Source organism: Strix uralensis, chromosome 5 (assembly GCF_047716275.1).
Source record: "Strix uralensis isolate ZFMK-TIS-50842 chromosome 5, bStrUra1, whole genome shotgun sequence".
In the NCBI taxonomy this organism is placed as follows: Eukaryota; Metazoa; Chordata; class Aves; order Strigiformes; family Strigidae; genus Strix; species Strix uralensis.
This window is the reverse complement of record NC_133976.1, coordinates 44272782-44287170: the sequence shown is the minus strand read 5'-3', so window position 1 is coordinate 44287170 and position 14389 is coordinate 44272782. Positions and strand designations below refer to the sequence as shown.

General features: G+C 39.5%; 1 protein-coding gene across 10 annotated transcripts in view; it reads right to left on the bottom strand.

The window, feature by feature from the left end:
- The window catches only part of NAV3 (neuron navigator 3), a 563787-nt gene that overhangs the window by 58557 nt on the left and 490841 nt on the right, over positions 1 to 14389 (bottom strand). For 8 of the 10 annotated variants that reach the window (XM_074870640.1, XM_074870639.1, XM_074870634.1 and 5 more), the window contains 4 exons: positions 13029 to 13167; positions 9454 to 9730; positions 5710 to 6415; positions 3624 to 4112 (listed from right to left, as the gene is read on the bottom strand). In XM_074870640.1, the coding sequence (XP_074726741.1) occupies positions 3624 to 4112; positions 5710 to 6415; positions 9454 to 9730; positions 13029 to 13167 (1611 nt within the window). The remainder of the gene's footprint in view (positions 1 to 3623; positions 4113 to 5709; positions 6416 to 9453; positions 9731 to 13028; positions 13168 to 14389) is intronic. The other 2 variants (XM_074870641.1, XM_074870642.1) reach the window with 1 other exon arrangement.

The following is a 14389-nucleotide window of genomic DNA, read 5'->3' as shown; positions in this document are numbered from 1 at the left end:
TTTAGAGTATAAGTACCTGTATGATTTATTTTAATCCCTCTAAATTGTCCTAAGACAAAATACAAGTGTCCTTCCACACAGGGAGTTACACTGCTATGACAACAGTAGACTTGTTTGAATAAATACTGTTAGTGCAAAACCAGCAATAGTCCCGAAGGAGATGCAAATTTTGCTGAAAAAGAAAATATTTTGCTAGTATTTACTGAACCTATTTTCTGGTTATTACAATGCAAAATAATCTAATTGAATGACACAGAATTTGGCTGGAGTGAACTTTGACACTGTACAGCAATTGTCAGGGAGCTCTGCGTTTATACCCTACCATCACTTGGTTGATAGTCTAAAGACTGGGTGTGGGCAACATCTGATCATCTGTGGAGGGATGTATTTGGGCTAATGTAGCAGAGATCTTGGAGATTTGCTGTCTCCACTGCAGGTGACCGCTTTTTTGGAGGCAGTCAAGAGCTACTCTCCTTAGCAGGAAACATAGATGAACCCTGAAATTTGGTCTCATTTTCTGGGTTCTTTCCAGTTGCATCAAATCAAAACTTGATGTCCCAAAGTCTTCAAGTCAAAGCCTTAACATGAAAAAGTAGAATGGGATAACTGCTTTCTAAGACTTACATTTGATACTTTTAATTTTCAAAATACTGGGAAATGTTTTGTCCCAGCAATGGCACTACAACCCCTCAGACACTGTCTCCTTTGTGCAAAATACCCTCATCATTTTCCATTTTGTGTCTGTGCAAATATATCCTGCCCTGTTATATCCCTTCAGGCTAATAAACCATTGATCACTAGTCTTTGATAACCCTTTACCAATCACTCAAACACCTTACTTTATTTTCCCTCATTTGCTTATAAGAATGTTATTTGAAATAGCACCTAAAGTTTTACTAAGTTCAGGATTTCTTACTGTATCTACCAATTCCTTTCCTCTACTCACAAAGTCTGTTTTCCTGCAAATGAATTAAATTAGTCTTATTTAAAAGGCTGTTAATGGCTAATCCCATATTATCTGTTACTTAACCCATTTTATTTAATATTCTCTGGATGTGTCCAGGAACAGAGGCAAGTTGTCCTTGCCCATAATCCCCTCCTCCTCCATCTGAGCGCTCCTCCTCACTCCTTCCTCAGGACAGACCCTTTGAAACATCTTCTTCAGTCCTAATGACTGCAGGGTTATTTCAGACTGTGTCTGAAGCAGGGATGTGAAAAGTTCATCAGGACCAGTAAACTGGAGTAATCTTTAACCTTTTCATTCCCTCTTAGCATGCTTGCCATTAGTGATGTTTAGCTATCAAATTGCAGTTAATGCTTCAATGAAGCAAAACCGTATTTGTTTGTATTATCTATTATTAGCTCTCTCTTCTCTTTCAGTTTTCCGTAAGCTTTCTCTGCATAGACTTTATGTCACTTGCTAGTTGTATCTCATTTTGTATTTTGGTCTTTCTGATTTTGTCTCTATATTATATTAGTATATCTCACTATACAAACTGCTTATTCAGTCTTTAGCAAGCTCTAGAGTGACTGAAGAAAAAGAATAAGTCTTCGCAGACAACACCTTATGCTACGCCAAGCTACAACTAATATTGCCAGAGGCATCTCAAATATAATCTGAGTTTACAAAGGAAAAAGGACATAATCTGGTGCCAAACATATCTGTCTCTAACATTGGAAACCAATGCTTGTGTTGTGAAAGAATGCTTTGCTACATGTAGGTTTTACCGTATAAAACAGTTTAGAAATTACACAGCACTTGTAACAGACCTTTCAGAAAAATCAAACTGCAAAAACCCTATTGGGGCTATAATTCAAGAAATGACACTGTTTTCTCTAGGTACATATATTTGTTTTGAGGCCAGATCAACATGATAAATGGCTCTCTCTGGACTCAATCATAATATCCCCATATGGACAAATCTGAAACTTAAAAATATTGCCAAAGGCAAAGTATTTGGAACCACTGAAATTAAGTCACTGAACAAATACATAAAGTATTAGTAGTGGGGGTTGCTCAGGAGCTTATGCCAAAACATTAACATTTTAAATGTGATGTTTAACGTCCTTTGTATAAATATGATCTTTGGCATAAATTCATACTCTTCCACATCATTCTATTGACCTCATCATCCATATATGTAGCACTAAAAATTAGTTAAGGTTTTTATAAGTTAAATATTAATAATTAACTAAGATATATTGTCACATTCAGTTTTATGGCACACAATGGAAATCAATATTTAAAAATTAAAGGCACAGTGCAAATTACAAATTACTCATGTATCAGCATATTTTTAACTACTGTTGTTATCATACTTTATATTGGTACACACATATGTTTTATAGTGTTGTAATTATATTAGTAAGAGGTGTGATTTTAGCTGATATAGTAATACTTATGAATGTAACATAAGAAAATGAAATGTGCAGAGAGTTTCCATCTAGATTTGGCAAAGAGTTGTTTAGGGTTTTGGTTTTGTTTGTGTTTTATGTTTTTAATGCCGATTCATTGAAAGTGAAATCTTTCCATGGAAGGATTGGTATTGAAAAATCTCTGGGTTTATATAAAGGGGAAAAAAAAATATCTTAATATTGCATCTAAAAGATCTTTTTTCCTTTAAATTATTGTGTTGCTAAACAACTAAGTTTCACCTTCAAACATTTAAAATATTTCTGGTTGACTCAGTATAATTTTCCTTTTTGGATCAAAGGCTAATGAAACATTTAATATTGACTTTTTATTCCTCATGTGAGATAATAGTTTCATTGTCAAATCTTGAAAATTTTCACAGGAAGTGAAAATTAATTACTGCCTAGCAAAGATAATTTTTTCTCTCTTGCAAAAGTCAAATAAAGTCTCACAAAACAAAACCAAATCTTGGTACAGCTGTGACAGGGTGGTTGCCCCTCTTTATAATATAACTTAAAAGGTAAAACACCTGCATACCAAAAAAATCTTTAATAGAGCAGAGGAAAACACTTTCTTGCTTTTCTTTGTCTGTTCCAGACACTTCCCAGGATTGTGCATATAGCGAGGGTCTTATCTTGTAAACTGTCTCCCTGCCAGGGAAACTCCATTTTAGTAAGGATCTGTGTAATGATTACCATGTAAGAAGCAACTTGTCAGGACTGAGTATTTTAAGGCAAGACAGGTGAAGGCAAGGGCCCACCAGCTCTGTCTGTGCTTTGAGCTAATGGGAAGAAAACTGGTGGGGTTCCACTGCTGGAGAAGATTTGTTCACAAAGGGGCAGTGATGACAGCTTTGGAGCTGCCAGTTTCTGGGACAGCAGTAGATCCAGCATGCAGGAATCATTATGTGGCTGTTTAGATTTGCCTTTCATTAGACAATTTTCCCCTTTTGTCTGGTTGTTCTCTAGAACAAGGGAACCAAAACAACTTCTCGAGATTAAAAAACTGCTTGTAAAACCTTAAAAGGCAGTTGATTCCACATCCAATGCCTTTCAGCTTTCTTTTCTTCCTTCCTTCCTTTTGTACATAAAGGACTAAGCTGCTAATTAAAGTGTCCCTTTAGGAAAACAGGTGGAGGGTTTATTTTTTTGGCTCCTGTCCTTTTGCCTCTCACTTGTTTCGTGGTCACTGTATCTATAGGCAAGCTCACCTTTCCGAAAGAGTAGATCTGACGCTTCCAGTCCTCATGAGCAGGCTCTGAACCTCCTGAGTGCTTGTTGTCAGTCCAGAGAGAGAGCCATGATGGCTAAGAGGAAGGTCAATAGACTCGGAACTGGTGTGAAGGCTAGTCATGGACTGGTAACTTGGTGTGTCTTTACTGCCCGCTGAAGAGCTGCTCAGGTTTGCAGCCCACACAAGACCACCTGATGTGAAAGAGTGCACTGAGGCGGGACTGGAAGCCAAGGAGTGACTTAAGCTTACAACATCTGCATTTAAGTCCGAAGGTTTACTGAAGAGGGGGCTGCTGCTACCACTTTGCCCACCTGCACTGCCCATGCTGCCTGTGCCCGAGGATGGCGATTCCAGGCTGCCTTGCCGTGCCAAGGTGGTACTAGGGCTGGGCATTGCCGATGTGGGTTTCACACCTTCAGTACTGGGTGCAGAGGCAGCTTTACCACTTGCCTTGGCACCAAACAACCTAAATGTAAAACAAATAGCTTTAGAGAAACTGATAGCCACATTAAACATTCATGGCGTAACATCCTAAGAGCCAAACTACACATTTTAAATTACTGTTACTAAAATCATGCCTACCTAGCTGATCAATTGCATCGCAAAATTAAATTCACTTAACCATATCACAATTATCAGGGTTTGTTTCATTAGCAACAGCTCTCAATCACTCTTGTTCAGGTGTGCTCTTTGCACATAGAGGCCCTCCCAGAGAGAGGTAAAATAATCACATTTTTGTCTTATTAGTACATAAACAGATTACACTTTCACCCAAATTCAGTAATTAAGTGTTCCCACAGCTAAGTCATTAGCTTTTAAACCCCTCACTTCTGAAATCCGCTAAAACGACTGCAACAAACACTTGCAAAATCCTTCATAGTTTAATAAACATCTTAGTATTTGTGTGAAATTTCCCTTTTGTTGTTCTTTTGCACAGATGGTCATGTGGTTGTTGGTCATGTGGTAGCCATTCAGACAGAATAAACTGCACCAGAGCTAAATGGGCTCGGTTTGTCTCCAAGAGCAGTCATGACAGAGGTGTATTTCACATAATTGCTTCCAGCAATTCTAGAGAAGAAAATTCTACAGTGATGAAGAAAAAATGAACCCCAAATCCTCTAAAACTGTTGAAATAAAAGGGCATGTGATGACTCAATGTCTTACTGGAAATATTTGAAGCTGCAGTTAAAGTGCAGCTCATAAATGAGTAAGAAATAAATGTAAAACTTACTGTGATATAAAGTAAGCATGGCTAATAACATAAGAATCCATTTTACATATTACCAAGCCCACAAAAATCAGCTGCAGCTCCCCAGCAGCCTGGAGGTGCTGTTTTGGTTACTAAGCACAAGAGGGCACTATTGGCTTTTTCTCCAACACTGCAAGTGCTCCATCCCAATTTATACTTCATCCAGATTTATACTTCCAAAACCGTTACAATAGGGCATTTCCAATTCAAAATTAGCTTTGTTAATGTTTGTGACGAAAGATGTAACAAAGCTGCTAAGATAATGAAACATTTGTAGCTGGAGCTGCAAACAATGTTAAAGTAAATACTTTATTATACTTTATTATATATTATATATAGACCTCTTCAGTTCTCCGACCAGGCTATGACATCGCCTGTTACAGTAACAGAATGTGCCTGAATGAGGTGTCCTTCTTCCCTTTGGGTGTTTATCAGAGTATTGAGAGGGAACTTCTCACGTGCCTGAACTTAGAATCATAGAATATGTCAAGTTCGATTTGGAAGGGACCCATAAGAATCAGTGAGTCTAACTTCTAGCTTTCAAACTGTTGTGATGGGACTGTACTTAAAATGCTCAAAGCTCAAGGAACAGCCATTTCAGGTCTGGGAATGTATTTAGATCTTAGAGAAATAATTATATTGTATGAAAAAATATTACCCTTTGGTTTTTTTGGTTTTTTTTTTTTTTTTTTGTACTTGGTTCTCTGTTTGTGGCAACATATGCCCTGAAAAGGTTTTTTGACCAGTACTTCAACACATTGAAAATCCCTGCTTTATATACTGCAACTTCAGGAATTCATAGAACAGCACTAACCTTCGAAAGGTGGGGGAAGCGATATCTGGGTATTTGGATCCCGGCTGCCTAAGTCCAGGTGTGCCAGAGGCGCTTGCTGAAGTTGGGCTGGATTTGGGGGAACTGGACAGCGAGACGCTCTCAGAGTCAGACACGGCCACTTTCTCTTTTTCCTTGTCCGTCTGGTTGATGGTGACAGGGCTGGACCGCCCAGACCCAATCTTGCTTGGCTCTCGCAGTTTGGTGGCAGCAGCACCTGCAGACTTGCTGCTGACGTTTGAGTCGATGCTGCTGGTGCTGGAGCGGTGGCCACCTCTGCCGGGGATCCCGCTGCCGCTGGATTTTGATGGGCGAGGCAAACTTCGATACTGCAGGGTTGTCTTCGAGTTCACATGCAGGACACCATCATCCTGGTTCTGGGAACCATCTAAGCTTGTTTTCCGTCCTGCACTGGACTTCCCGCCAATGGCTGAAGATTTTGGCATTTTTCCTAGAGTCGCGGATCCGCTTGTGATGGTTGCTCCACTTGTGGTGATTATGGTAGAAGATCCCATCCCAGACTTCTTGAATCCAAAGGACCCCGTAGCAGTTGATCTACCAATGCCAGAGGGAGGCTTTTTTCCTTCATCACCGCTGCTTTTTCCTGCATCCGATGGAGACCGCTGAATGGAGGCTCCTTTCAGGGGAGTTTTCACTTTTTCTGAAGCTTTTGCATCATCTGTTTTTCCTAAATAAAAGTAGAGTTGAAAAGGTCACTTGTGTTTAAGCTGTAATGTCTCAATATCTAATTTTAACACTATATCGTTACAATTTCAAATGAAAAAATACACAAATAGAAAAATTACCCTGAGAAAACAGACCAATTTGGTCTTTAGTCCCCCATCAGCAGTCAGTAGCAGGTACAATACATTACAGGTAAGCATTAAGTATCAAAAGCTTGAAATTCCCTTAGAACCTCCCCTTTCATATACAGGTGGAGAACATAGATGTAGAAAATTATTCTGAATGAAACATACGGAATTTTATTTGGCTTTTTTTCCCCCGTTAATGCTATTTCTATGTGTAAGAAATAATATTGAAAATAAAACATGACATGTAATTAACATTTCCAGAAGTATGACATTAATTAGGCATGTAGAAATAGTGGTACTTACTGAGTTCTTTGGTTTTTATGGATTACATTTTTTAGCTTATAACTAAGCTTGTTCTGGTTTAGTTATACAAAATTATCAGGGAGTGATTATGTTATCATGGTATGAAACTTCTTGATCTATAACAATATCAATTACATGAGTTAATAGTCTTTGCCACATCCTTGATATCTTTTCAAGATTTTGATTTTATGAGAGGCTGTCTTCAGCACTGCACAGACACATACCTATTTACCATATATTTCTACATAATGTTATTGTGACATTCAGGAAAGTTTAAATAAGATATTCTCTTCTATCTTAAAAGAAGATACCCTATTCCTATTTTACAAACAGACAAAAAATGCCATTTCTCTTCTATTTTAATTTCTCTTTAAGCATCTATTCTTTGCTCCTAATAAGGAACAAATATTCAGCACAGCAAAGTTTTGAATTCACTCTTCAAGTGATTATGGAAGTTTTGGAGGTGGGTGGCCTAATTTTTTTAAGGAACTTAACTGTAATAAAGAGCAACACCTACAAGTCAGAACTAAATCCACTCATGTTTTCATCCAGTGCACATTTTATGTTATTGAAGTGCTAAGGCCTGGACAACAGGCCCAAGCCAGAGTTGACCTGTAGATGAATCCTGTATATTTTATAACTGATAACCATTGTGCTAGTAGGTATTGTACTAAGTTATAACAACCCACTTATGCTGATGTAAAAAGTGCTAAAGCACTGAAATACTGCAGCCTGAACAACAGGCCCCGAGCCGAAGCTGCTAACTTAATATGTAATCATTAATGAAGTATGTAAGCTCACTAGTAAAAGATGCAGCTTAGACAGAATATAATCACTAGTGAGGATGAAATGCTGAGAGAATGTATCCAACTTTCCTTGCTCAGCCTTGTTCAAGGCTGAGAACCCAAGTGTTCAGCCTTGTTAGAAACCCCCCTGGTTCTCCCCCCTGAGCACTGGCCAGGCTTTGGGTGGAATCCAACAGGAGGATGAAACCAGATGTTTCCTCTCAAAACAAAGGTGCAAGTTATTCTAGCTTGCTGATTTTTAGTATATAAGGCTGGACCCGCTCACAGCGACTTCGGATGCCTCACCTACGGATGGACGCACCACGTAGGATTTCCCACTTGCCGGGACAGGCTCTCCAAATCCTCGCTGTAACCGGGGCTCCCCAGCGACTGCGGATCTGGCTGATGGTAACGTATGCAAGTGGTGATGTATCTTTCTTAATCACTATTCTCTCTCTCACGTAGTAATGATTTGATGCATTACCCTGTATTTTCCTATTTGTTTGCTTTAAGTGCATTATTCAGTCTTTTCTTACTGCATGTTTTCTGTATTACTCTGTTACATTATTTAGTTATCACCAGTAAAATACACCTACTCTTTTCACTCTGGTGTCCGAGTTTAGTTGGCATCCTTAATCAGCAAAATAGTTATGTAAACACAAGCACACGTCAAGATATGGATCAGACTCTTACATGGCAAACACACAGACTATTAGTATATGCCTAAAAAATTAAGACCTCAGTTCTGTGTTGCGCAGTGGCTGCCTGTTCATCTTCAGCAAAACATATCTGAGAAACAGCGTGGCATGCAATAAACCTTTTAGTAACTCTTTTAGTTGGTATTACAGGGGTATCATTTCTGCATCCATGTGACCACTAACCATGGCAATGCTCCTCGGGAATCTTATAGACCAGAGGCTGACCAATGTTTAGCAGTTCCAAATTGCAAAGAAACAAAAGAGGCTCACAAAGGATTTGAAGTTATTCTGAGGAGATCTTTGCCTTTACAACTGGGAGTTAAAGCATGCCCATGCAGTATTTTCTTAAGACATGACAAAGGTCTAGAAAATGTCCTACAAAGAATCAATATTTTCCTAGTAAAATGATGGATTGGATGGTCTTAATAATGATGTCTTCCACTAAGTTTGGATTTTTTGCTCCAAAACTAGATTGCTGAAGCTCTTACTACTCCCGAGAGGCCCTTCAAAATTAGGTAAGAAGTCATGTAGCACTGAAAAGAGTCTGTAAAAATGTATTTTTTTACAATTTTTTATCTCTTAACAGTGTTCTATAGAATACCCACAGTATCTGGAATGTGATAATCCAGCTTTAGTTCAGAAGCACTAATTTTGAGTCCTCTCACTTGAATGCTAATTTTTTTTATCTCAGTTTCTAATCTTTGGCCATTTCTATGCAAATGTACAATTATCAAAGGCACAGATTTTCTAGAGAACAAAGATAAGTCATAGATGACTCCAAAAATGCTTTTTAGAATTCCTTAATAGAAGTTGACATAGTCAAATTATAGTAAAACAAAATGCAATCACAGTTTTTTGTTCTTGATACATTTATGAGCGATTAATAAATTATGAGTGTGCAGTGAAGCAAACTAAGTTACAGAGATGAACAAGTTAGTATATTATTACAGTCTTGACTTGCAGTCATTTATGAGAACTACCAATATGTTTACAGTTCCTAATGTCTGTCACACATTTATAATATCCATTATTTTTAGCCCACTAAGGATTCCTTACTGTTTATAGATGAATTCTAAGTATAAAGCCTTAATTTGCAATGCTGTAACCTGAATTACAGAAGTTTCCTACCTGGGGTCTTGAGCGTACTTGTTCCTGCTTTGTGCCTGGACTGAGTTGTTCCTACTTGTGCAGTCATGCCTCTCCTCCAGGATCCCGTCTGTGAAACAGAGAGAGATGCTTTCTGCCCCCCTTTCTCGGACTCTTCAGACAGCCCTGAGGGAAGGCCTTTCCACTTGCCACTGCTGTCTACACTGCTGTCAAAATCTTCCTCTGGTTTCTTCAGTTCTTCAGTGCTGCCCCAAGTTTCGCTGTCTGTAACTGAGCGCTTCTCTGAGTCTGTCTTCAGCTACAAGAGATTTGCATGAGAAATGGTCAGTCTCAACATCTTCAAAATTTGCTGATTTCTTAAATCACAGGAGGGGAGGAGAATAAGCATACTGACTTATATGTAGCAAGGGCCATGGAATCGTCCCTTCTAAAACATTAATATCTTGATTTCAAAAGTTTAAGAACATTCGCATTTGGGGAAGACATTTTTCTTTTTTCTTTTATTTCAATTCTTTCCTTCATAGATAAACCATAATGAAATGAAATATAATTTATTCTAATAATCAGTGGTGATACTCTGTTGTTCCTCAGCTCCATCCGAATTTCACAAATGAATCACTGTGCTGAGAGGTTTTACTAAAAGCTTGAATGAGGGAATTCCTAAATATACTACTAAAATCACCCCAGTCTGGTTTCTTGCCTTTTCCTACCCAAGCCTTCCACTGACCTAATTAGGAATATTGCTCCAGCAGCACTGAGTATGTCGTGCCACCCGTGAGCAAGGATAACATCTTTAGCAAAATTATCAGTGCCACAGCTGATGGCTTTTCTACTGGTTTGTCTCCACTGAAATTAATTGTTTCCAACAAGCGACTCACTCTAGCTATATCAGCTAGCAGAGCAGCTAGAAAAGAGGCTTACACAAGTACTATCCACCAGCAGGGTCAAGGTAAGCAGCTGGGGTCACACTTGCTCTGCAACTCATACCCATGTGGAAGATGCCCCAGTGAGGACCTAGCACCCCTATGGCATCTGCTTTCCCTGGGGTGTGCTAGTAAGGGTGTGCTGCAAGGAGCAGCCCAACAAGACAGACAGTGTAGAAGCTGTGAAAGTGGCTTAAATAGAAATGCTGGAGAGACTGACTCTACCCTCTGTGTTTGACAAGACTTGCATTCTTTGTGCTGACAGGCTCTTCACTGTAACCCTTCCTCCTGTGTTCTCCTGCAGGCTCCTGGCCTCAGCCTCAAGCCTTATTTGCACATCATCATCTCACCAGTCCTGCTTACCTCTGCCCCTTTAACAGAAAAAAAGTGGTGCTGCTCTCAGGTATCACCACAGCCTTATCCTCATACAGCCAACCTAAGTGGGACTGCAAACTGGGTTGCATTCAGGGGAGGGCTATTTATTATTGTGTTGCCACAACTCCTTCTCCACAGAGATCCGTCTGTGGCTGTTTCCTAGGCACTGCTGTCCTAAGTAGGATTAATACTGATTAGATGACCAACAGAATAATCAGTTGCTGTTTACATATTTGTCATTTGAGGCATACAAAATGCAAAAGCTCTCTGCACTTCTGTAATTTCATATATGCTTTGGAAATGCTAGCACAGATTTTGGGTAAGGATTGATGGGAAAAGAGCCCAAGCAAACATCTACACACATATTGCAGGGTCCTTCAGAAGAGAGTTTTCATTATTGTTATTGTTACAACATGTGCAATGCTCCCAGAATTTTCTCATAAAAGAATGGTCATAAACACATAGCTATACATTTTTAAAGCAAACTGCATCATTTCCAAGAAATGACAAGTATAATACTTTCTAAAAGCCTCTCTTCACCACTATGGGATCTGATAAGCAATGTTAATCCTCTTTTAATAAGAAAACAACAACAAAATATGCAATTTCTTCATCAGGCCATAGGCAGCTTGCACTGTTCTCATCACTTAAAAAGATTGCAAAAAGGATCTCTGTGTTGCACGAGTATGTCTTACACCTGGAGAACCGCTTGCAAATTATGTATTCTGCTCATCTCAGCTTCTGACTGAGATTGTAGGCTAGTATGGAGTACAGTGTGTTCTGATCAATCTGCTTGGTAAAGGCAGACCTGATAAAGGTTCCTAGCCTTCATAACATAAAGCAACTCTGGCAGGAAAGCAACATTTGAACATGTGCTGCATCTCTGTCTATCACTGAGCAAATTCCAAATAGTATCTGGCTGAGCAGCTAGAACATGAGATCACTTGAATGAAAAAGCCACAAAGAGTTAAACAGTCAGCCTGAGATTTCCCAGTCATGATGATGATGATGCAGTGGAACAAGTAAGCCAGGACTAGCTGGCCATCACTGTGGATGTGAAAGGGGAGAAGCTGATCTCCAGTTAGCAACCATGGGAGATCCTGATGAGGTGGGAAAGGCAAGGGTAAGGGCTCAAGAATGCTGGCATCTGTGTGAGTATCTCTGCATGTGTATGTCGCCAGTCTGAAATCTATCCTGCTGTAGATTAATCTTCATTCCCAAAGCAACTTTATTTCCCTATTGTCTGAAGGAAATGACAAATATGTGTTTTTCTCCTGTTGACAAAGTCTGCCACAATATATATCTACAAAACAGATCTCACAATTACAGGCACTGGCTGCCTGCAGGAGTCTAAAAGGAATTGGGAGTGTTAGTCTTCTGTCCTGAATACTTGACATCAAATCACCGGAGGCAACAACTCTTCCCTTATGCTGAGTGTTCAGTCTTGAAGTTCCCTGCTTGTAAACAGCAGATGACATGGCAGAGAATACTTTTCTATTGGGACTAACTCTTCTGTTTTTCTTTCTTTTCTGGGGGGGGACTGAGTCCCGCAAGTATTCTGTATTGTCTTTTTCATCACTTGCAATTTTGAGGGGAGCTGGGAAGAAATACTGGGATACCTGGCACAAGGGCTTTATATATATATATATGTTATGTATATAGCTTGTGACTGTATGCTGCTCTGAACTCTATTTTGACACTATGCCTTGTCAGCTTGTGGGCCCATTGGATACTTTCATTCCTGGACCTAACTGGGGAGAAGAGAAGCTCTGCCACATGTGGGCTCCTTCCTTCAGCCTCTTTCTCCCAGTGGAGAGAACAGGTAAAGGACAGCACAGCCTACGTATCTCTTCCCTGATACGTGTCAGCTCACGAAAGACAAAAACTATCTTATTTTAAATTGTGCTATCTGTTGAAAGAGATATTCCAAATGGAATGGAGTGAGTAGAAATCCACCCATCACAGATTCAGTCATACTGTGGTCTTTTATGTTAGGGTGCAGCAGGGGCTGGGGGCTTCCTGGGGCTGGGACCAGTGGGTGCTCCCCCAGGTGGGCAGAGCAGGGTCTCATCAGCTGGCACCTTCAGCAGTGGGATGTGGCCTGGGAGCAGGGCATCTGAGACATCAGTTCACAGGTCAGGGTTGGGTCAGTGGTGTCCATGGGCTTTTTACACAGAAGTGTGATGGAGGAGTTTGTAAAATATGAATATTTTTATATTCGTTGATACTAAACATTTTTCTTTGTTCTCCTGCACACTTGTGAGGTGTTGCAAGAAATGGCAGTGAAAAGGTACACACCTGGGCATGAGTGTTCTTCCTTGAAGAGGCAGTTATATTGGAATAAGAGCTGACAGATGAGGTGGTATTCAAATCATCCGTGCTGAGGTTGTCAAGAGTGTCACTGAGGCCACTACTAACTGAGCTGCTGTCATCCCAGCTGTAGAGAAAGGAGCACATATACTTTACATACTGAGTGTCAATAGGCAGAAAGCATCTCAAAATCAATAGATGCGATTACTTATTCTTCAAGAAGTTTACCAGAAAATTTTCAGTAATATTTCCTAATGTACAATGAATATGAGTTTTCAGACATTTTAATCAATTATTCACACACTGTCAAGTAGTTGCTTGTTTCATTAATGAAAGACCCAGGTGCATTTTTAAAAGTGAACATCAGGTCTAAGCAAGCACTAGTGTAAGTCATTAAAACAGGTTGTTTCATGCTTCATTGCAATCACATTCAGTACACTGTCAGGGAAATCCATTAAACCTACCTGGTATTGCTAGCCAAAGCATTATTAATAGCTTGAAGAACACCTGATGGATTTCCAGGCTACAGAAAGATAAAAGGATTATCTCTTCTGCAGTCTCATCAACTGTCAGCAGAAAGCCAGTATTTCCAGAAGTTTTATTTTCTTGTCTTTGGCCTTTTTTTGTGGCTGCAATGTCATCAAAACAGGATTCCCTGACAATACAGTCACCCGAGTTGACAGAGAACACGTTATACATCTCTCAAGAAACACAGGCTGTCAACTCTTCTGTTTTGGGAGACTGAGACAGAGAATGCAAATGAGAGAAAGGCTATTCTTATAGAAATGTCATTTACCTGCTTTTGCATGGAAGAGAGGTTGATCTGTGTTTCTCAGACCTTTGTCTACACAATTGCTTCTGTGTGGTGTTACATTATGACTCTTAGCTTATTGCCATATACAGCAGTATACTCTGTTTTTCTGCATCTCTACCTGTTTTGGATTATTCCCGTGATGCAGAGTTTGAAAAATATTCACCTTATCACTTGCAGTGGGATTCATCTCCTATAGTTTTAGCTATATAAAAGTTAGGTATGTCATTTAAGCTATCTACCCAAGTGCCCTCTCTAACCAGTACAAAGAAGCAGGCTTCTCTAGGAGGTAATTAATCTTAAAATGTCTCAGGTTTGTGGGTTGAACTGTCCACTGAAGGTGCCTCTTTCTGTCTTTCCCTCTTCTAGAGAGGAGAGGGTTAATGAAGGCTGTTCTAAATACATAACTTCTGGAGAGACAAAACTAGGTGACATGTTTATGCGTGCTGATAAAGCTCAAAACACAAGAGAGTACATAATATCTTTGTTTTGCTGTAGCCTATGTCATGAACCGTCTTTTACAAAAAATCTAAATTTC